Source organism: Glycine soja, chromosome 8, assembly GCF_004193775.1.
Source record: "Glycine soja cultivar W05 chromosome 8, ASM419377v2, whole genome shotgun sequence".
In the NCBI taxonomy this organism is placed as follows: domain Eukaryota; kingdom Viridiplantae; phylum Streptophyta; class Magnoliopsida; order Fabales; family Fabaceae; genus Glycine; species Glycine soja.
Window position 1 is genome coordinate 14,056,602 of NC_041009.1, and position 21,317 is coordinate 14,077,918.

Consider the following 21,317-nt stretch of genomic DNA (forward strand, 5'->3'; position numbering starts at 1 on the left):
TAACAAAGTCCTGTCTATATTGATTATGTTACAAAGTCCCACAACCAACCAAAGTTCCTCCAATTAGACCCATGAAATGTGAGGAGATGCGTGTTTGTTAATTTTTTTTAAATGTTTTTAAAATCAAATTAATTTTTTTGACATAAAAATAAAATAAAATAAAAAACAAATTTTATATTGAGAAAAAATAACATAAAAATGTATATTTTAAAGTTAAATTTAATTTTTTATTAGCATACATTTTTTCTATAACATTCATATTTCTTTCTACTCTCTTTTTAACTAATCAAAACAAGCAGAGAATTTTTTTTCACTTTTTCCTTTTCATTTCTATTCATCTAAATTCTAAACTATAAGTTTTTCACTTCTATTTTTCATTTCACTCATCAAAACTACACATTTTTCTATTCTATTTCCCTTCTATTTACATATTTGGCATTTCTTCCTCCCTATTTCACTCCTCATACAAACACAGTATTTTTTTATTTTTTATTTTATCAGCAAAAATAGATATGTATTCATATGAAGTACCAGAGGTACATACAATACATAAGGAATTAGACCATATAGATGGTTCCAGAATCAGACTAAAACACAGTCTTGATAGGAACCAACCAATGGCTGAGAAAACATAGGCTGAAAGATTGATTTGTTATGTGAACTCCTCAACTAAACAAAACCATTCCTAAGGTTACTTGACCACTGATTAAAATGTATTGTAAAATTCCTCTCTAAACCTTCTAAGCCAGGTCCAGAGAAGAAAAACTGCGTCTTCAAACACTTTGTTGCCATTGAACACTGCATTGGACCATGTCAGGGCCAACCACCAACATTGCCACCTATTTACCCTTATGACCTTGTCCAGACCTGAACCATGTTGGAGGAAGTGCTGTCTTGGAGTTTGTGGGGTAGCACCTTGAATATTCAGCCAGGACATGGATTCCCACCAGAGAGGTTGGATTTTACTGCAGTGAATGAATAAATGGGCTTCATCCTCCTCTGAACATCTGCAGAAAGGGCAAGACATATCGATGATCTGCAGCTGTCTTCTGTGTAAATTTGTTCTTGTTGGCAGCCTGTTTCTAAGTAATCGCCAAGCAAAGACTGAGATTTTGCTTGGAACTTTTATCTTCCATAGCATCTCAAAGCATTCAAATTGGCTTCCCTCAGCTATTTCCCCCTAAGCATGTTGTACAAACACAGTATTAGTACGAACCTACAAGAAAGGACTGAAAATAGTCCAATCTCTACATCACAGGCCATAATTGACCTCAATTCTTGTCAATTTGGGTTAATGCTCTTCCAATATATATCATCCCTTCTTCCTGTCAGCAGTGAGAAAGGATATTAGATTTCTGAAATCCAATTCTACATTTTGAATCTGTAGATTTTCATCTACGAATTTAAAGCACTGAAACTAACCTGAACAAAACTGCATTCGTATTCATCTTTGTACAGTATTTCAACAACCTCAACATGAAACTGAAGAAGCTTCATCAGAATCAGTCATATTCAGTTTCATATTCATCTTCACTTCCAACTTCATATTCAGCTTCACTTCCAGTTGCATATTCAGTTTCACTTTCAATTTCAGAATGTTCTTTTGAGTTGAATGTGAATTTCATCTCTTGGCTAACTAACTCGGCAAGATCCTTCCTGTTGCAAATTTTATAGGCATCTATAATAGCCTTGAACAAAGATTCATTCGACTCAATCTCGCCATATTCTAATTGGCTATATATCCGTTTCACACCTTCAACCATGCCAGCCTTTCCATAACAACCTACCAAATAAATATACGTTACAAGATCAGGTCCCAGATGTTCATCCCGCATTTTCATATATATATTCAAGGCCTTGTTGATATCTCCAGCTGAACCATATGCATAGATTGCCACATTAAAGGCAGAGGAGTCCAGATCGACCTCAGATTCTATGAATGTTTGAGCAGATTCAAGTGCCAAATTATGCATACCAACTAAAGAGTACAAAGCTGTGAAGGTTGTTTGCCGAGCATAAGGTTTCCCCTCCTGGTAAGATGACTCTAACTGTGCCACTGCCTCAGTGGGAATCCCTCCCTTCTTTAATATAGTGAATAACACTTTAAAAGTCCCATCATTTGGCAACAGCTTCTGAGATATCATCTCATGTATTAATTCACCACATTCATAGAATTGCCCGTTGGCAGCATAACACACCAGTACCTTATTATATGAAACACAATCCCTCAGTAAACCTGACAGTTTCATCTCCTCTGCAATCTCAATGGCCTCGTCAATCAGGCCGACACCCTTGTAAAGATACATGATAGTTGCATATGAAATTGCATCAGCCCGGCCCATTTCTCTCAAATTTTCAAAAGCCAACTTGGCTTCAGATACCAAGCCAAGATCTGCAAAGAGACCAATCATACTATTACATGCAACTAAGTCAAGACCCCCTTCCATGTTCTTCATCCGCTCATAGATGGCTTTTGCTCCTTCCAAGTTTCCAACCTTACAATAAGACTTTAGTAGGGATGTTAAAACAACTAAATTTGAGGATAATCCAGATTCTTCCATCATGTGGAAGTATTTAAGTGCCTCTTCGAGACTACCATGTTCGGCAAATCCATTTATTAAAGATCCATACACTACCTCATTTGGTTTTACTCCAGTTCTTACCATTTCCTTGAACACACTGACTGCATCAGAAAGCTGACCAAGGCGAGCATAACATCCAATAACAGCAGAAAAAGTTTGACAAGGTGGCTTAAACCCCACTTCCTGCATTTCATCCACGAGGTCCATTGCTTGGTCCACTAAATCAGCACCAGATAACATTTGAACAAGGGAATTATACGTGCTTTCGTTTGGCCAAGTCCCGTGATTTTTCATCCCCTTAAAGAGAGAAATAGCCTTGTCATAAAGTTTTGCTTTGCCATAAGCTTTGATCATGACATTGCACTCTAGAACATCCCTTTTCCGCCCTGCCAAGTTCCTTCCCCTGTAAAACACATCCTCTGCTTCCTCCCAGAGTCCTTTCTCAGCAAAAACATCCATAATCGCAGCACGAATATTCGATGACATCTCCCCATTCACTTGAAACTTCTTCAGCAAGTCAAATGCTTTATCAACATCCCCCTCACCAACATACATCTCCACAATACCAGGAACACAATGCTCATCAACAGACACAAAAGCCCTCTCCATTTCATCAATCAAATCCTCCACCTCTCGAACCATATTCTTCCTGCACAACACGCCAAGCAGAGCCCGGTAAGTCACCTCATCCGGACACAACCCAGCCTCCCTAATCCTCTTGTAACACAAAACCGCAGCACCAATATCCCTGGCTTCAGCATACAAAGACAGAAAAATGTTAAAAGTCTTGGTATCCGGTGCCACGCCTTTCTCCTCCATCATCCCAAGCAAAGCCTCCGCCTCTGCCAAATCACCTTGACTCCCACAAACAAAAATCATGGTATTAAAAGTCCACACATCCACCGCCACGCCGGCCTTCAACATCTCCGCGAAAACCTCCGCTGCCTCGCTCAACCTCCCCGCCTTACCATACAAATCAATCAACACATTATAAGTATTAGAGAGCCGCGGCTTCTGCGGTCCATTCAACGAACTCGAATTCGTTGAACGCGCCTCACCAGAAACCGGTGCTCTTCCACCAATCTTAAACAACTCAGTGGAGAGAAACTGCTTGAAACTAATCCCCATTGATGCAGACCCATTACTACTATTATTAATCCCTAAAGAATCCTCTAATTCAAGATCATTCAACTCAACCTTTCCCTCGCACCACCCTTTGTAAAACCTATGAGCCCTATCAAAATCCCCAACATCCTTCAGCACCTTAACAACAGTACACATAGTAACCTCGTCAGGGAAAAAGCCTCTCACCCTCATGTGGCGAATCCACAGAAGCGCTTCTTGAACGAGACCCGCTTTTCCGTACACGTCGACCAGCATGCTGTAGGTGTTGTTCGTGGGCAAGACTCCGTTTTTCGCCATGTCGAGCCAGCAGAGGCGTAACTGGTCCCATTGCTGGGCTTTTCCTAAGGCCCTGAGGACGACGTTGTAGTGAATCGCGTTGGGGGTGTACCACGTTTGGGACTTGAACCATTCGAAGATTCTTGCCGCGCGTTGCCACGTGGATTGTTCCTTGAGGAGGACGGTGATTTCTTTGGGGGAGAGAGGGGAGGGGAGGGTGGAGAGGGCAGTTTCCAGGTCGGCGGCGGTGGAGAGGGTGCGGAGGAGGGAGGGGAGGGCGCCGCCGTAGGGTTTTTTCTTTTTCTTTTTTCTGTTTGGGGGGAGGGGGAGGGTGTTGGAGTGGAGAGAGAAAAGAGGGGGAGGGACACGTGGCGGGTGGTGGAGAGGGGTGAAGGGAAGAGAGAGGGGTTTGGGGAAGAGGGTGGTGTTGGTGAGGAAGGGAGAAGAAGAAGAAGAGGAGGGTTTTAGAGGGAGTGAAGTTGCGAACATGGTGGTTGTTGGGGGAAGAGAAGAGACTAGAGAGGTTAACCAAGACAAAATTCCCTATGATTTTTATTTTTATGTAATGGTCGGCGATTAGGGTTGTTGCATAGGTCGAACTACACAAGTAGTTTCATTCAGTTGCAATTGCAACTACCTAACTAACTTCTAAACACTATGGGTCTTCCGATAAAGGGTGCATGTTGTCCACTAAACAAAGAAAGTAGCATCGTGAAAATTCAAGTACAACCATAAAAATTTTGGAAAGTTCACATTAGATTCTTATAGACATGGCAATGGGGCAGGTCGGGTACGGGTATTGTCTCCCCAATTCCTTACCTCGACTCCTCAACATATCCCCCGTACCCGATATTCGACGGGTTTGAGTTTATTGTCCCATCCCGTAACCGTCGGGTATCGGGTAGCCCCAACCTCATTTCACACACCATTTAGAAAAATATTTTTTTTTAAAAAAAAATATTAAAAATTTGATTTTAGAAAAAAATAAATTGATTATTAAATATTTATTTTTAACTACTTATATATCAATAAATTTATTATAACGCGTGTGTCTACATAAATAGTTAAGAAAATAATATTAAATTATGTAAAAATTTTAAAATAAAATTAACTAGTAATAAAAATTATATGCCTTTTGATTAAATTATGCAAAAATTTTAAAGATTTTAAGTGGTGGGACGGGGTCGGGACGGGTCTAGTAATCTCATACCCGTACCCGTATCCGACTTTTGGTTATCAGGGAAAACCCGAACCCGTACCCATACCCGGTCAACTCGGGTATTACCCGTCAAAGTCGGGACGGATTCGGACGGGTACCCACGGATATAAATTTTCTTGTCATGTCTAGATTCTTATCCACTGGTGTCAATCTATATTGACTCTTTTTATCCATCAAAAAGCTAAAACAATAGCCTTATATTTACTATAAACATTGTTAATGACATTTGAGACAGTAAAAGGACATAGGGATGAAAGACAAATATCCAATCAATCAAACTTTGACCACAAACTACTCATATCTTAGCTAGATGGTCAGCCTAAGAATTATCTTCCCTAAACATGTGTTGGCAATCCAACTTTAAGTTCGCAGACATTGTTAAAGTTATTATCCGAGGTATTTATTTGTTTAGGTGTTTGAAAGCTCATCATGATTTTTTGTTCTTGTTAAAAGGTACCTATATGGATTAAGAGAGGATGATGTATATAAATTATCATTGGTCTGGATTTCTAACCAATGTGAAACTTTATGACTAATGGAACAAACCCCCAATCAAGGTTAAGAGACAAGAGTAATCTAGACCCTCCTTCTAACACCAATGTTTTAATCTATAGTCTCTGGACATTAGGATCATCATCCAAAATATTGTTCGCTTAGAACTCTATCATGATGTTTTTCTTTTGATAAAAGACACCTATACAGGATAAGGGAGCATAATGTATATAAACTACCATTGACCTTATCTCCTAAGCAATGTAGGATTTTGTGACTATTGAAATAGTTGAAAATACATATTCTAATTGCGATTTCTAAATTGATAATGTTGTGGATTAAAGGTGCATAGGAATGAAGAGAATAAACCCTATCAACAATAGTCTTGACGGCTATGGCTATCAATGGAGTCAGATTCATAAATGGTATCTTGCATATATATATATATTTAAAATTATTTTTCCTATTTTCATATGTCAATGTTTTAGAAAAATCTTATTATTGTCATTATAAAAAAAAGATTACTTTATTCTTTTTCTTTGAAAAGAGTATTCTTTGTAAGATATAGTCATCGGCGTTAACATTAAATTAATAAAGAAAGAAAACATGGAAATGCTTCCAAATTTTAGTAAAACGTTGATTCATGTCAAAACGTAAGTGCGAACGTAATAAGTAATAACCAAGGTCTTTATCAGCCGTCTCGTATATAGGAACATTTCAAAACCAATTTCATATTTTCAATTCCTAAAACGTTGATTCATGTCAAAACTTAAGTGCAAACGTAATAAGTAATAACCAAGGTCTTTATCAGCCGTCTCATAGGAACATTTCAAAACCAATTTCATATTTTCAATCCCTAAAAGGTTGACTGTATCAGTATAAAAGAACCACCATGCTGTAGCCAACAGCATCTACACTTGTTTCCATCTCACAACTCCAATAGTGTTTTTGATGATCTTGTGCAGCAATGTCGCACGACGAGGTGGTTCTGTTGGATGCATGGGGAAGCATGTTTGGGATGAGGGCATGGATTGCATTGGAAGAAAAGGGTGTTAAGTATGAACACAAGATGGAGGATCTCAACAACAAGAGCTCTTTGCTTATGCAGATGAACCCTATTTACAAGCAAATTCCAGTTCTCATCCATAATGGCAAACCAATTTCTGAATCTGCAATTATAGTGCAGTACATTTATGAGGTCTGGAATGACAACAAAGCTCCAATCTTGCCCTCTGATCCTTATGAGAGAGCTCAAGCCAGATTCTGGGTAGATTACATTGACAAAAAGGTACGTAGAAGCTGGTTTAATGTGTAGATCATGTGATTTCTTTTTTGGGTCTACTCAAATTTGGAAGGTTCAATTCAAAATTTGATGATTGATATCCACGCTCAACTCTTGAGTCTTGATTAATAATCTGTTTATATAATTGTTTCCAAATTAGATCTTTGGTGAATTTAGATATTATAAAAGGTAGTAAGTTTAATTCAGTTGATTGAGTAGAGTATTTGATCTGTTATAACCTTCTTATTACTTATTTTTTATTCCAATGGATAAAAAAATAGTCTAAAAGGTGGACAAAAATTTGTATTATTAAAATAAATTTTATTAAACTTCAAAGCAAATGAGTGTTTCTAATGGGAGTCCAAATGAGAATATATAATTGGTTTTTAGTAACCTTTATATTTTGGTGGGAGGAGTATTAGAATTTTATATTTTGTACGTTAAATTTATGTTTTTATTACCAATAATAGTTTTGTGATATTCAATGCAGGTGTATCCTGCTTGGAATAAAATGTGGCTTTCTAAAGGAGAAGAGCATGAGGCAGGGAAGAAGGAGTTAATCTCCGTCTTTAAGCAACTAGAAGAGACATTGGGTGACAAAACTTTTTATGGAGGTGACACGTTTGGGTTTGTTGATATTGCTCTGATCACTTTCTATAGTTGGTTTTATACTTTTGAGACATATGGCAACTTTGAAATGGAAGGAGAGTGTCCTAAACTCGTGGCTTGGGCTAAGAGATGCATCCAGAGAGAGACTGTGTCCAAAGTTCTTCCTGATGAGAAGGAGTTGTATGATGCAGTTGTGGAAATGAAGAAGGAACTTGATTCGAAATAGAGGAACTTCGTGGATCAACCCAATGAAGATTTGCATGTTAAAAGGCCTTGAGTACTTTAATTTTGTGTTTGTTTAGCTCGGGTTATTTATGGTTTGCCCAACACTTAGGATTTCTACTCTTTACAAGATTAAGATGGGGGTTGAATGTCGTTATTTTTGTTTTAAGTTGTGCACCTATAATCAATAAAATCTCATTTTATCAAGTCATCGAAATAGTTGTTTTCCTCACTAGCTAGTTTTTGGCACTAAAATAATTAGTATCCGAATTGGCCGTAACCTATATCGGCTAAGAGTGTAAATCCTGTAGTAAAATAAAGGTTAAATGTACTAGGTTTTTCAATTATTAAATAGTTTAATTGAATTCTCTAATTATTTAAAATAATAGTTAAAATCACAACAATATTATTGATCCATCTAAGACTTATCTCCTAGATATGATGACACTAGATTTTTTTATAAAGAAAAAAAAATTATATGGTGTCCTCATTAATTTGGAGGTATTGATATAATTGATTTTTCAACTAATTAATAGAAATTAATTTGTATTATTTTATTGTTATTTTAAAATTTAATGATAATTTGAAGAAAAAAAACTTCAATTTTTTTTAAAAAAATTTGTTAGATTAATTTAAAGAAAAAGAAGGTATACCAATTAACATAATAACAAGCAAAATGGTATGACAGCAAATCAAGAAAGTGATTAAAAAAATCCACAAGTTTAAAATTTTGAATTTATTCTTATCTTTGTTTTAAGTCTTTGTATTTTAAGAATTGTATGTATTTTATATAATTCTAACATATGCAAAAGATATTCATTGCTTATCTTTCTACCATTTTCATTTTCCGTGTTTACTATAATTGTTGCTTGTAACTTTATTTATTTTTATTGACAGCGATAGTTTGATTTAAATTTGCAATTTAAAAAAAGTTTGCAACATTATCTCCAAAAGTACTCCTAATGAGTAGTCTCTGATCTGGTTGAGACATTTGATATGAGAATTTCCTTTTGCAAATGTAAGAAAAAAAATATTTCTCTATTGTATTGATGCTAGGATACGTTTGTCATTATTGGAGCTCACGAGTCACGACATTCTTCTAGATTGGAAATGTCTTGTTTGGATACGTTCTCCTTGAATAAAAAAAAAAAATTGTTTGTAATATATACATCATATAAAATTATTTTTCTGATCATCTTTTGCTTTAGATGATAATAAAAAAGGTATTTAGACACGTAGTTTAGAGGGTATGGTGGAGCATGTGATAGGTAAATTGAATAGACGTAATTGCTAACGTAATATACATACGAATATTTTTTTCTATCTCAACAAAAACATTTGACGAAACAATGATTTAGGGGTATTTTTTAAAAATTATTAAATGGGAATAAATTTTAAACAAACATTCAGGAAGGAATTGTAAGGTATTTGAAGTGGTAAATAATATTATTTTAGTTTTATTTAATATTTATATTTTTATATATTTTTTATTTAATATTTTTATATTTTGTATATTGTTTTTATTTAATATTTATATTTTTTTATGTTAAGATTTTTTTTCTAATTATAGTACATTCCAAAATTCGACTTTAAAATCATACATATCACCACAACTTCATTTTATTAGAGCTTTGTTTATATAAAATATATTACATAAAACAATATAGAAAATATAGATAATATTAAATAAAAAAATACAAATATTAAAAAAATATTAAATAAAATAATATATAAAAATATATAAAATATTACATAAAACTAAAAATAATATACAAAGTCGTATATTTTTTATTTAAATTAATATTTTTTATATTGTTTTATATAATATTATTTTATATTTTTATTTAATATTTTTTATATTTGTTAAATTATTTTATTTAATATATTTTCTATAAATGAAGCACTAATAAAATGAATTTGGGGTTATATATATATATGACTTTAAAGTTAAACTCGCTCGAATGTACTACAATTAGAAAAAAAAAATATAAAACATATAAAAGTATTAGATAAAAAAAAATATACAGAAATATAAAAAATATTAATTAAAATTTAAAATAAAATTATTAATTTAAATAAAATTATTTACGATTTTAATGTCATAAATTATTTAGGACTTCAAAGTAAAATTTAAAAAAAAATGAGATATCCTATTACTTATATGGATATTTATTTAAAATTTATTCCCATTTAGTATTTAGAAGAAAAAAATTAGCCTAAAAGGTCGTTTCGCCCATTTGAGAACTATCTGCACATTTCTTTATTGCAAAAAAATGTAAAAAGTTGTCTCATTATAAATGACCACTTGTCCTGTTAGTCCAGAACATATCTACACTTTTCTGGCAAGTTCATAACTTGAGTTGGGTGTTTTGGTGATCCTTTGCAACGATGGCAGACGAGGTTGTTCTGTTGGATACATGGGCTAGCATGTTTGGAATGAGGGTTAGGATTGCATTAGCTGAAAAGGGTGTCAAGGAAGAGATTCTTAGGAACAAGAGTCCTTTGCTTTGCAAATGAACTCAATTCTCAAGAAAATTCCAGTTCTGATCCATAATGGCAAGCCCATTTGTGAATCTGCAATTATAGTGCAATACATTGATGAGGTCTGGAATGACGACAAAGCTCCAATCTTACCCTCTGACCCTTACCAGAGACTCAATGCTAATTAAAGAAACTACTCAATTTAGGGTGTGTTTGCATAGGATTTGCATCCAAAGCAACCAGCTTGCAAGCCAAAGCTTCCACACACCTGCTTTGGCTTTTTTGCTTTGGAAAGTGTGTAATTTTTCAGTTTAACGTGGATACAACGAGTATCCAAACACTCTTGGTGTTTAAGATCTTGAAGTCACAATAACTTGTTATGCATCTATCAGATGTGGGTTCAAGAATTGAAAATACCACTCATACCATTTGTGTATGATAATTTGGTGGGTCTCCATATTGCTTAGGAGTTAGGAAGCCTTCTTGTCCTCGAAATCAAGTAGCTCTTTCTTTCACCTATCAATTGGCTTTAAGCACCGAGGCATTTGTAGTCAAAATTGCTAATAAAGCACCATAGAATATAGAATATTATCATAATTTGCTAATACTGACTCAATGAAGAAAAATCTTCAGTTTCTTACTCATAGGATTGACTACTGTTCTTTGTTAGTTTAGTCCTCTTTGACATTGCAATGATACCATATGCAAAAGAGAGATATTCATAGCTCAATTTTATACCATGTTTAGCACTTTAGTGGCTTGTAACGTTTGCAATGTAAAAGGTTTGTAACATGTAATCTCTGAAAGTACTCCTAAGAAGTGTCTGATCAGGTTGTGACTTTTAAGTAAATTATTTATTTTGAAATAAGTGAATTTGCTGGTGCAAATATTTGAATAATCCAAAGTATTCCTAAGAAGTGTCTAATCAGGTTGTGACTTTTAAATAAATTATTTATTTTGAAATAAGTGAATTTGTGGGTGCAAATATTTGAATAATCCAAAGTATTCTTAAGAAGTGTCTGATCAGGTTGTGACTTTTAAGTAAATTATTTGTTTTGAAATAAGTGAATTTGCTGGTGCAAATATTTGAATAATCCAATATGTTATTCACAGAGTTACTATGTAAGAGAAAATTAGTTTCTCTATTTATTGATGCTTGGATAGAAATTATAAGGAATATATTTGTTTTACATAATTATAAGGAATATATATATTTTTTACATAATTATAAGGAATTTCCTAGATATTTGCCCATGTATGTCACTAAAGCTCACCACGTTCTTTTCAATTCATTTGGAATTGGCTTGTTTTTGCTCGTTAATCTCATTTTTTTGTTTTCTAGAGATTACGAGTAGTTATCAATTCAACAGGTGCTTGTGGTGTGTGACTGCTGTTGGTCCAAATAAATTTTGTTCAGTGAAAATCGATAGTCTTCCTTCTCATACTAAAAAACTTGTTCTTTCTCATGCAAACATAAAATGACTTTATATCACTGTCACAATCTTTTAGGTTTTAACCTTGGTTTAATTGTTGGATTTGTATAATCTTTCATATATATTTTTTTATTTTATAAAATTCTCATATTTTTATTAAAATTAAATATGTAAAACTCAAGATATTTTTAAGATAAAAAATATTAAGGAGCTATGAAAGTAATCTAAAATCCATAAAAAAGTGTGAAAAAAGAAAAAAAAAACTTGTGAACTAAAATCTATTTGCCCAACCCACAGCCCTTTCTGACATTTCAGAGTCCTTTGACTTGTGAGAGTGAAACAATATCTAATTGCTTTATGGGTTTTGATAAAACAGTGCCTAAAACATAATTTAGGAGCATTTTATGTTTTTTATGAAATATTTTTATTATTTTAAAATTGATTATAAAATATTTTTCATGTTATTAAAATAAAAAATACATGAATGGTGAAAAATTATTAATATTAGGTCAAGAGTGATTTAGAAAGGCTAGACACCCAACAGCAACCAAAAATTCTGCACTCTTTGCCCAGAAGCTGTTTGATGATTTGTCTGAGAGAATTTTAATTCTGTTTTTACTTGTTATTGCATGGTTCACATTTAAACTCCTGCACATCCTTTCATAATTTAAACGTACTTTGCCTAGAAAAATTGGTGCACAAATTGTTGAGTACAAACTTAGTCTATTCAGATACTTAGACTTTTCATTTATTACCACTTATCAGCGAGTTAACACCAACTAAAACAGAAAAATAAATGGCAGAATATGTAATATTAGTAAAGACCAAGTCTATCTCAGAGGCAAACTCTCACAGCTTCAAGAAACACTTCACAGTGTTCCCTTAGTTCAATATAAATTTGTTCTTATAATCCAAAACAGCCACATAAACCTCCCTCTCATCTGCAAGAGTTTCTGATACACTTTCCTTCTGCATGCATCTCTTGGCCCAGGAGATAAGTTTTGGGCACTTTCCCTCCACTTTGAAGTTTCCAAAGGTCTCATAAGTATAAAACCAGCAATAGAAAGGAATGAGAGCTACATCAACAAATCTAAATGTGTCACCCCCAAAATAAGGCTTGTCTCCATGAAACTCCTCCAATTACTTTAAGCTCTCTGGGAAGTCCTTCTTTGCCACCTCTTGCTCATATCCCCTAGAAATCCATATTTTCCTAGAAGCATGATACACCTACATTTTTTAGCACATAAGTCGTTACTGATAACTTTCAAGAACATACATGTTATATACTTAGATACAATAACTCTTATGTTCAAATTTTGAAATCTACCTTCTGATCTACAAAATCAGCCCAGAACCTGGCTTGAGCTTTATGGTAGAGAGCAGAGGGAAGCAAAGGACAATTATTGTGCCAAACTATATCAATATACTCAACAATTATGAGAGACTCACAGATTGGTCTTCCATGATGTATGAGAACTGGAATCTTTTTGTGAACTGGGTTCATTTCCTGAAGCAAGGGGCTCTTGTTGGTGAGATCTTGTTCCATGTACTTATATTTGATTACTTTCTCTGCCAAAGCTATCTTAGCTGTCATCCCAAAAATACCGAACCCTGAGCCTAACAAAACCACTTTGGCTTTTTTTTCCACCATTGCATTAGGCAGCAACTGCACTGAGAAAGTGAAGGGAACAAATATCTGGAAGTTTAGTTATCTTTGGTCCAAACAAGAGATATTGGTGTCAATCAAGTAATGTCAAGTGAATAATTTCATTAAACACTTGTAAATTTGTAACAAGGGTTTATTCCTAAGCTTGACTTTAGAAGTCGCTGTAATAAATTAAAAATAATGAATAAACTTCTCCATAAAATTTAATGAAAATTTATAGAAAGATTAAAAAAAAACATACATAAATTCAAGCAAACTTCAGTATACGGTATACACTTTGAATATTTATTAGGGATTACAAACATGCTTTAGCCATTTGAAAAAATACAAGTAGCAACCAAAGCCAAAAAGGCACATCTAAGTTCATTCTTGTAATGCCACTATTCAGAAGATAGAGCACACATGTAACTAGAGGCAATATTTCCCTATAGGCACCCTTCCTCTAGTTCACTCACTGTTCAAATTCTTTTTCTTCTTCGAAATAAACTCCTTGACCCTATGCTCCTCGGGAAAACATTTTGACACACTCTCTTTTTGAGTACACCTCTTAGCCCAAGCAATGAATTTGGGGTACTTGTCCTCGTTGATGAAATTGCCATATAAATTATAGGTATAAAAATAACAGATCAATGGAACTAGTGCAACATCCAGAAGACCAAGGTTGTCTCCACCAAAATAAGGCTTGTCCCCAAGTTGTTCTTCGAATAACTTCAGACACTCCAAAAATTCTTCCTTTGCAGCTTCTTTCTCTTCCCCTTCAGTTGTCCAAAACTTCAAGGCAATCTCACACATCTATTTCACAGTGGAAGTTGAGTAGCAAATTTCACATTTTTCAAACAATGGTTATTTGATAACAAGATAAAAAAAGGACAAAACTTGGACATAGTTCCATAATTGTTGTGTTAAAATCTCCAATCAGAATTGAAGTTTCACGTTGGTAATCTGTGTAATAAGAGGTTTCCAATGATATCAACGCAGATTATCAGATTATCGAGGTAAAACACCAATTTTGATTGGAAAACAATAACAAAAGTACATATAGAATTGCATCTAAGTTGTATATGATTGAAAAAACAGAAATAATCACATTCATAATAAAAAAATAAAAATGAAGCATCAGAGAGAAGTAAAGTACCTTAGTGTCGACATAGTTAGCCCAGAATCTAGCTTGTGATCTGTGGTAAGGATCAGAAGGCAACAAGGGAGATCGATCATCCAAACCTCATCGATATACTCAACAGCAATGAGTGACTCACAGATGGATCTGCCGTTGTGGATGAGAACTGGTATTTTCTTATGAACTGGATTCATTTGGAGGAGTAAAGGGCTCTTGTTGCTAAGGTTCTCTTCTCTATTCTCATACTTGATGCCCTTCACCTCTAGTGCGATGCGGACTCTCATCCCATAAGGGCTTAACCAGAAATTCAACAGAATCACCTCATTTCCCATTGCTGAGAAAGAAGATTCCAATGAAAGAAAATTAGTGCTGGAAGAAAAAGTGAGTGGCACATGAGTTTGGTGAGTCAACTTGTACAGAATGTGGAGGTGGATGATATCAGAAATGAAAATAAACTAACAGAAATGTCACTATCACTGATATTTCTATGCATGTTGTTTCGTCTGTATCATTTCTTGATAACAGCACCTGATTCAGACGGCAATTGAGACATTTCTTTTATTTATTTATTATTGTTATGATGATGATTATTATTATTCAAAAGGCTAATGGAGCAACAAAACAGAACTATAAACAATGATAATAATAATAAAAATTAAAACGGAAGCACTTATTCAAAATCGACGCATGATTTTATCTTAAATACAGGACTGAGTGTCATGTAAAAGGTACACCTTTATTACTGGCGTATAGCTAGCAAATTTGAGCTCTAAGGTTATCAGGTTCAATGATGAGAAGCTTGCATGGCTAAGAAATTGATCAAGAAACAGAATGATAAAGTATGAGAAATCATCCCTTAGAATAGCAGAACTTGTCATATGTAACTGTCAAAAGGAAGCTGTATAAATCCTTTTCATTGAATTCATGCCATATATGTTATAAGAACAAATGTTTTTTTTTATGATTAACCTTAAGTTATAATAGTACTAAGAGGTCATAGGTAAATGGAACAATACCAGCCAGCTGGGCACATACAAGATGTTGACCAAGCATGATGTTACAAGTCTTAATGAAGTTCTGAACTCACAAGTTTGTTTCTTCTTTTTAATTATGCTCCCATTGTGCCAAGAAAGCATTAACAGTGACGCAAAGTGGAGGCATTGTTGTGTTGATGTTGCTCTCATTCCATTATATTGCTGGTTTTATACTTATATGACCATTGGAAACTTCAAAATGGAGACAGTGTGTCCAAAACTTATCTCCTGAGCCAAGAGATGCATGCAGAAGGAAAGAGTATATGAAACTGCTGCAGATGAGAAAGAGGTTTATCAGCCTAATCTTTATATTTATTCTTCTTTTTAATTAGCTATATACGTAACTGTTATTGCTTTTTTGGTACATTAGGAACATAATTAGAAGAAACAAACTTGTGAGTTCACAACTTCATAAAGACTTTTGTAACACCTTGGTTTGTCAACACCAAGATGGGCCCAGCTTCAAAAAAGAATTAATTAATAATAATCGACAAAGTATCATGTGAAGATTAATTGAGATTATAGTAGTCTCAAATTATGAAAATAAGTTTCATAAAACAGGCACTGTCATCCAGTTACTCAAGTATTACAAAACCAACAACCACATGAAAGATACATCAGAGGTTTTCCAAAACCTACACATTCCTACAGAAAGCATTAAGTTTGGCACATCTAAGTGCCTTTTATTACACAAATATTACTTAATTGAAAGGTTAAGAACGACCAATAGAAGACCAATACTTCACAATGGTCATTAAGCTCCAACCTACTCCATGCCTAACTTCTTTCTTAGATCCATAATGAACTTATAAACCTTATGCTCTGTCTTTCTGCAGGCACCTCTAGGCCCAAGCAATAAACTTGGGGCACTCACTCTCTATGTTGAGGCTGCCAAAAGTCTCAGGCTTTGAACCAAGTGTAGAATGGAACAAGTGCTATATCCACAAAACCAATATTGTCTCCTCCAAAATAAGTCTTGTCTCCAAGTTGTTCCTCCAACATAAATTGGGCTTCCATGAACTACTTCTTGGCAGCTTCTTTTTCTTCTCCTTTGATGTCCAAATCTTCCTTCCAAGATCATATATCTATTTGACATTGAGAATTAACACTCAATTAGATCATAAATTGTAAGAATGAATGAGAAGAGGATAAAGAGATAACAAATACATTTTGCTTGACATAGATCCACTTATAAAGATAATCTAATACTTCATTCTATATCTTGCTAAGTAGGCAGAGGAATATTTACCAAAAGAACAAAACTTTCAAACAGGGAAAGTAGCTTAACCACTTAATATAGGTTGTGGAAAATCTTGGAAAAAAAAAGGGATCTAAAGAAAGTAGCTATTTTGTATCCTAATGGGGACCATCATCCTTACATTATGCATCTCCCATGTTTCAGATTACATTCAACTAAGGGTAAGAATTAACAGCAACATTGACATGAAACAACCAAATTACATCATATTATACCATGGTTTTAAATAGCATTCCGCAACCGCAATTGCGACCGCATTGTCAAGTTAATTTGACTCACCTTCGCATTTTCCTGGAATACGAAGGTTTTCTGAATTAAACTTGTGTGACATTAAACCATGCACTTTGTTTCATCTATTATTTACTGGCATTTATTTATTCATCTTATTTTTCGGTACTATTAAAAATATGCTTATTTTTTTATTTTATCTTGTTTTTATCTCATTTTTTAATACTTATTTTTTATATTTCCTTAATGTTCCATTAATTATGTGGATTTTATTAGTAAAAAATAAGTATTAAAAAATTTTACACCCTCAGCTAATCACGACATGTCACATATTTAAAAAACTTACTATCGTCACATTATTTAATAGAAATGCATTTTTTTTAATTAATATACTTTTTTAAACAATCAAACTTGAAAGTAAAAAAAAAAAAAAAAGTCATGTATAACCGTTTAACATAGATATGAATGCAAAACAGACATTTTGTTTGACATTAAAAAAATCTAACACAAAAGTTAAGAAATGTAATTAATAATTTAGAAGTCATAAATATTAGTCTTTCTCGTATTATATTTGTTGTTTAAGAAAAATAAATAATTCTAAAATAATTGTCATTTTAATTTTTTTAATGTAACATTAATTAATTTCTTTCACTTACTAGTAATCTCTTATTAATGATAGACAACAAAATTTATAAATAAATTAATGATGATATGAGATTAATTCTGTAAAATGATTATTTTCTTTTATTTATTTATTATTTTTCTGTGTAAAATATTTGACTTATTAACAGCTAAATACATAAGGGATCCGATTATGTCTCTATTTTTTTAAGAAGTTGATTTGCAAGTTGTGTTAGATTCTAAAATGGTTAATGGATGCATGAGGTAGTCATTGACTTAGCTTCATCGATCTTGAACCTCTAAAGAATATCTAGGATATACTTTTCTTAAAGATAATATACCTTTCTCTCACACACACAAAACTATTGTGACACATGTATTAACACATTTTTAAATAATTCGATGTTAATCTATGCAAATATATGATAATACGGAAAATACTCTATTGCAAAACCAACAAACACATGAAAGATACATCAGAAAAATTTTAAAACCTACACAATCCTACAGAAAGCATGAAGTTTGGCACATCCAAATGCCTTTTTATTACACAAATATTATTTAGTTGAAAGGTCAAGAACGACCAATACTTCACTATGGCTATTAAGATCCAACATGAAACCTACTCGATGACTAACTTCTTTCTTATCTCCACAACGAACTCATAGACCTTGTGCTGATCAGGAAGAGACTTTGCAACACTCTCTTTCTGTAGGCACCTCTTGGCCCAAGCAACAAACCTGGGGCACTCATTCTCAATGTTGAGGCTGCCAAAAGTCTCATAGACTTTGAACCAAGTGTAGAATGGAACAAGTGCTATATCCACAAAACCAATATTGTCTCCTCCAAAATAAGTCTTATCTCCCAGCTGTTCCTCCAACAATTTAAGGGCCTCTATGAACTCCTTCTTGGCAGCTTCTTTTTCTTCTCCCTTTGATGTCCAAATCTTCTTTCCAAGATCATGTATCTGTTCGACATTAAGAATTAACACCCAATTAGATCATAAAATGTAAGAATGAGAAAAAAGGAGCCACTAATAATAACCAATACACTCATATATACCATAGTGATACCAGAAGGGATGATAGAGACAATCAAATACATTTTGTTAGACATAAGATCAATCACTTAAAAAGATAATCAAATACTTTTTGCAACATGTTGCTAAAGTAGGCTGAGGAATATTTACCAATAAATAAAACAACAAAAGAACAAAACTAGCAAACACGGAAAACAGCTGAACCACTTAGACAGGTTGTGGAGAATCTAGGGGGAAAAAGGTGTTTAAAGAAAGTTGCTATTTTTTATCCAAATGGGTCCATTTTCCTTTCATTAAACATCTCTCATATTCCAAATTACATCTAAATAACTAAGAAGGGAAAAGTTAATAATAGGAAGCAACATGGGAATAAAACAACCAAATTACATCATCATAATCTAAAAGCATAATATAAAACCAATTGTAGGGAATTACAAGTAACAATCAAAGCATAAAAAGCTTGAAGAACAGAAGAAGGGTACCTTAATGTCAACATAATCAGCCCAGAATCTAGCCTGAGCTCTCTGGTAAGGGTCTGAAGGCAACAAGGGATTTCTGTCATTCCAAACCTCCTCAATGTACTGAACAGCAATGAGGGATTCGGAAATGGGTTTGCCATTGTGGATGAGAACCGGAATCTTCTTGTGAACCGGGTTCATTTGTAAGAGAAGAGGACTCTTGTTCCTCAAGTCCTCTTCTTTGTACTCATATTCGATACCCTTTTCAGCAAGTGCAATCCTGACCCTCATCCCAAATGGACTTGGCCAGAAATCCAGAAGAACCACCTCATCTGTCATAGGGAATGTTCAAGTAATCAAGTTCTAGGAGAACAGAGAAGGATGAAGAAAATTCAAGTAAAAAACTGATTTGTAGTGCAAAAGAAGGTTATGGCCCGCTTATATATAGTGATGAGTACTAGACATTGGCTTATGAAAAATTGACTTTTATGTATAATCAAATGTTCTACTTTAGATACTACCGTATCAAAGAATATTTTAGGATTTTTCTTTGGTATTATTTTCCTTCCTTGGCTTTCTACACGAGCACGTTACTTTCAAAGCTCTGGGACCTTCCGTGTTTAAATTTGATGTTGACTAGAGTCCCCACTCCCCGAGGCATGTCATGGCTTAAGTAAGCAACGTATTTACTTTTTCTTCTGCTATTTATTCATCTTATCTTTTATATGTCTCAATTTTTTTACATTTTTTTAATTCTTTTCACAATATAATATATTATTTTTTATTTTTATACATCTAAGACGCGAATTAATTTATTTTTATACATTCTTAAATAAAAATCTTGAGTTCTAAGTCATAATTATAACTTAAAGATGAAAATAAGTCAGGTGACTAGAAATGAATTTATATTTTAGTCTATTTAATTAAACAGACAAAAAATCTGAATATTCAAAAAATCTTTTAGATTTATTAGATGGTTCTATTTAAAAAATCATAAATAATTATTCATGGTTAATATTATTATTATTATATTAAATTTATTATAATTTATTAAAATGTTTGTCTTGTTAAATGTTGATATTTATAAAAGAGTTAAGTTAAAGCTTATAATTAAGATTATTGAAAATAAATTTATGTCTTAATTAAATATGTTGTTGTAAAATATATTTTTAAATAAGATTATGAATATTACATTAAATTTTGAAATTTATTTTTTAGTAAATCTTAAAAATATATTTATATCATATAAATAAGTTATATTTAATATATATATATATATATATGTTTTTATTTTTATTTAAATATTAAATTATCACTAAGCTCATAAAATAAATTTATAGACCAGATTAAAGTTTTATGTAGATCAAATTGAAATCCTTACAAAAATCTTAGGCCATAAATTTTTAGCCCGAGCCAGACTCATGATCTAACAAAACTTAATTGGACTCGGTCTATTTTCACCACTAAATACCCGTAGAATGAGTTACAATTTTTACCAAAAGAAATTTTCTATTTATATTTTTTTTCTCTGTATACTACCTGAGAATATCATTTCTTTTATTTATTTTTAATAGAGAGAATTTTTGTTTAATTCGACCAAAATGTGATGTAAGCAATTACATCATCCAGTTTTTTTACAGAACATCATCCAGTTAGTCACTGGTTAATTTAGCTTAAAATATTTAAATTATATCTTCTATTTTTAATTTTTTAAAATAATCTTTTGATTTTTGTAAAATATTTTTATTTTAGTTATTTAAAGATTTGTTTATATTATTTGTTGGGAAGTAATTGTATTAAATGATGATAGCAATAACTTTCATGACCTATTAACTACTCATATTATCAAGAAATTTAATAAGATAATTACATGTAATTGTAATTTTTTTATAAATTATTTTTTTAATTCTCATCTCATTTATTACAGAGTTGATGATGTTGGCAATGACGATTTTTTAAAAAAATAGTAATAATTATCATATATACAAAAATAAAGATATGAATATTAAAATATCATAAATTTCAATAAAACTAAAATCAACTAAATCACATTATAATAAAGGCATGCCTAATGTCTCCAACGAAAAATCGAGTGTAAACCCATAACAAGTAGCACAGGTCAGATGCATAATAATAGGGGGACAAAATATTTTTTTAAAGATTATATATATATAT

At 32.8% G+C, this 21,317-nt stretch overlaps 3 protein-coding genes and 2 pseudogenes across 3 annotated transcripts; 1 reads left to right on the plus strand and 4 right to left on the minus strand.

Annotated features, from left to right (window-relative positions):
- Positions 1 to 517: 517 nt before the first annotated feature.
- LOC114422152 (pentatricopeptide repeat-containing protein At1g73710) lies at positions 518 to 4,585 on the minus strand. Its single transcript, XM_028388364.1, has 2 exons — positions 1,423 to 4,585; positions 518 to 1,325 (listed from the first exon to the last, which is right to left on the minus strand). Exon 1 carries the CDS (start codon positions 4,470 to 4,472, stop codon positions 1,503 to 1,505), a length of 2,970 nt encoding a protein of 989 aa, XP_028244165.1. The 5' UTR covers positions 4,473 to 4,585; the 3' UTR covers positions 518 to 1,325; positions 1,423 to 1,502.
- A 2,018-nt stretch (positions 4,586 to 6,603) lies between these two features.
- LOC114423914 (glutathione S-transferase 3-like) lies at positions 6,604 to 8,024 on the plus strand. The gene is made up of 2 exons (XM_028390821.1): positions 6,604 to 6,982; positions 7,467 to 8,024. Exons 1-2 carry the CDS (start codon positions 6,662 to 6,664, stop codon positions 7,809 to 7,811), a joined length of 666 nt encoding a protein of 221 aa, XP_028246622.1. The 5' UTR covers positions 6,604 to 6,661; the 3' UTR covers positions 7,812 to 8,024.
- Positions 8,025 to 12,501: 4,477 nt separating this feature from the next.
- Positions 12,502 to 14,634, minus strand: LOC114423445 (annotated as a pseudogene).
- Positions 13,611 to 14,932, minus strand: LOC114423446 (annotated as a pseudogene).
- A 3,132-nt stretch (positions 14,933 to 18,064) lies between these two features.
- Positions 18,065 to 19,595, minus strand: LOC114422154 (probable glutathione S-transferase). Its single transcript, XM_028388366.1, has 2 exons — positions 19,167 to 19,595; positions 18,065 to 18,612 (listed from the first exon to the last, which is right to left on the minus strand). The coding sequence occupies exons 1-2, from the start codon at positions 19,479 to 19,481 to the stop codon at positions 18,268 to 18,270; spliced, it is 660 nt and encodes a 219-aa protein (XP_028244167.1). The 5' UTR covers positions 19,482 to 19,595; the 3' UTR covers positions 18,065 to 18,267.
- Between the last annotated feature and the right edge of the window lie 1,722 nt (positions 19,596 to 21,317).

Excerpts from the sequence above, each read along its gene's own strand:
- LOC114422152 (XM_028388364.1), bottom strand. The coding sequence starts at position 4,472 with ATGTTCGCAACTTCACTCCCTCTAAAACCCTCCTCTTCTTCTTCTTCT.
- LOC114423914 (XM_028390821.1), top strand. The coding sequence starts at position 6,662 with ATGTCGCACGACGAGGTGGTTCTGTTGGATGCATGGGGAAGCATGTTT. Across the intron at positions 6,983-7,466 it reads TAGATTACATTGACAAAAAG|GTGTATCCTGCTTGGAATAA; the intron begins GTACGTAGAAGC and ends TATTCAATGCAG.
- LOC114422154 (XM_028388366.1), bottom strand. The coding sequence starts at position 19,481 with ATGACAGATGAGGTGGTTCTTCTGGATTTCTGGCCAAGTCCATTTGGG. Across the intron at positions 18,613-19,166 it reads CTGATTATGTTGACATTAAG|ATACATGATCTTGGAAAGAA; the intron begins GTACCCTTCTTC and ends AATGTCGAACAG.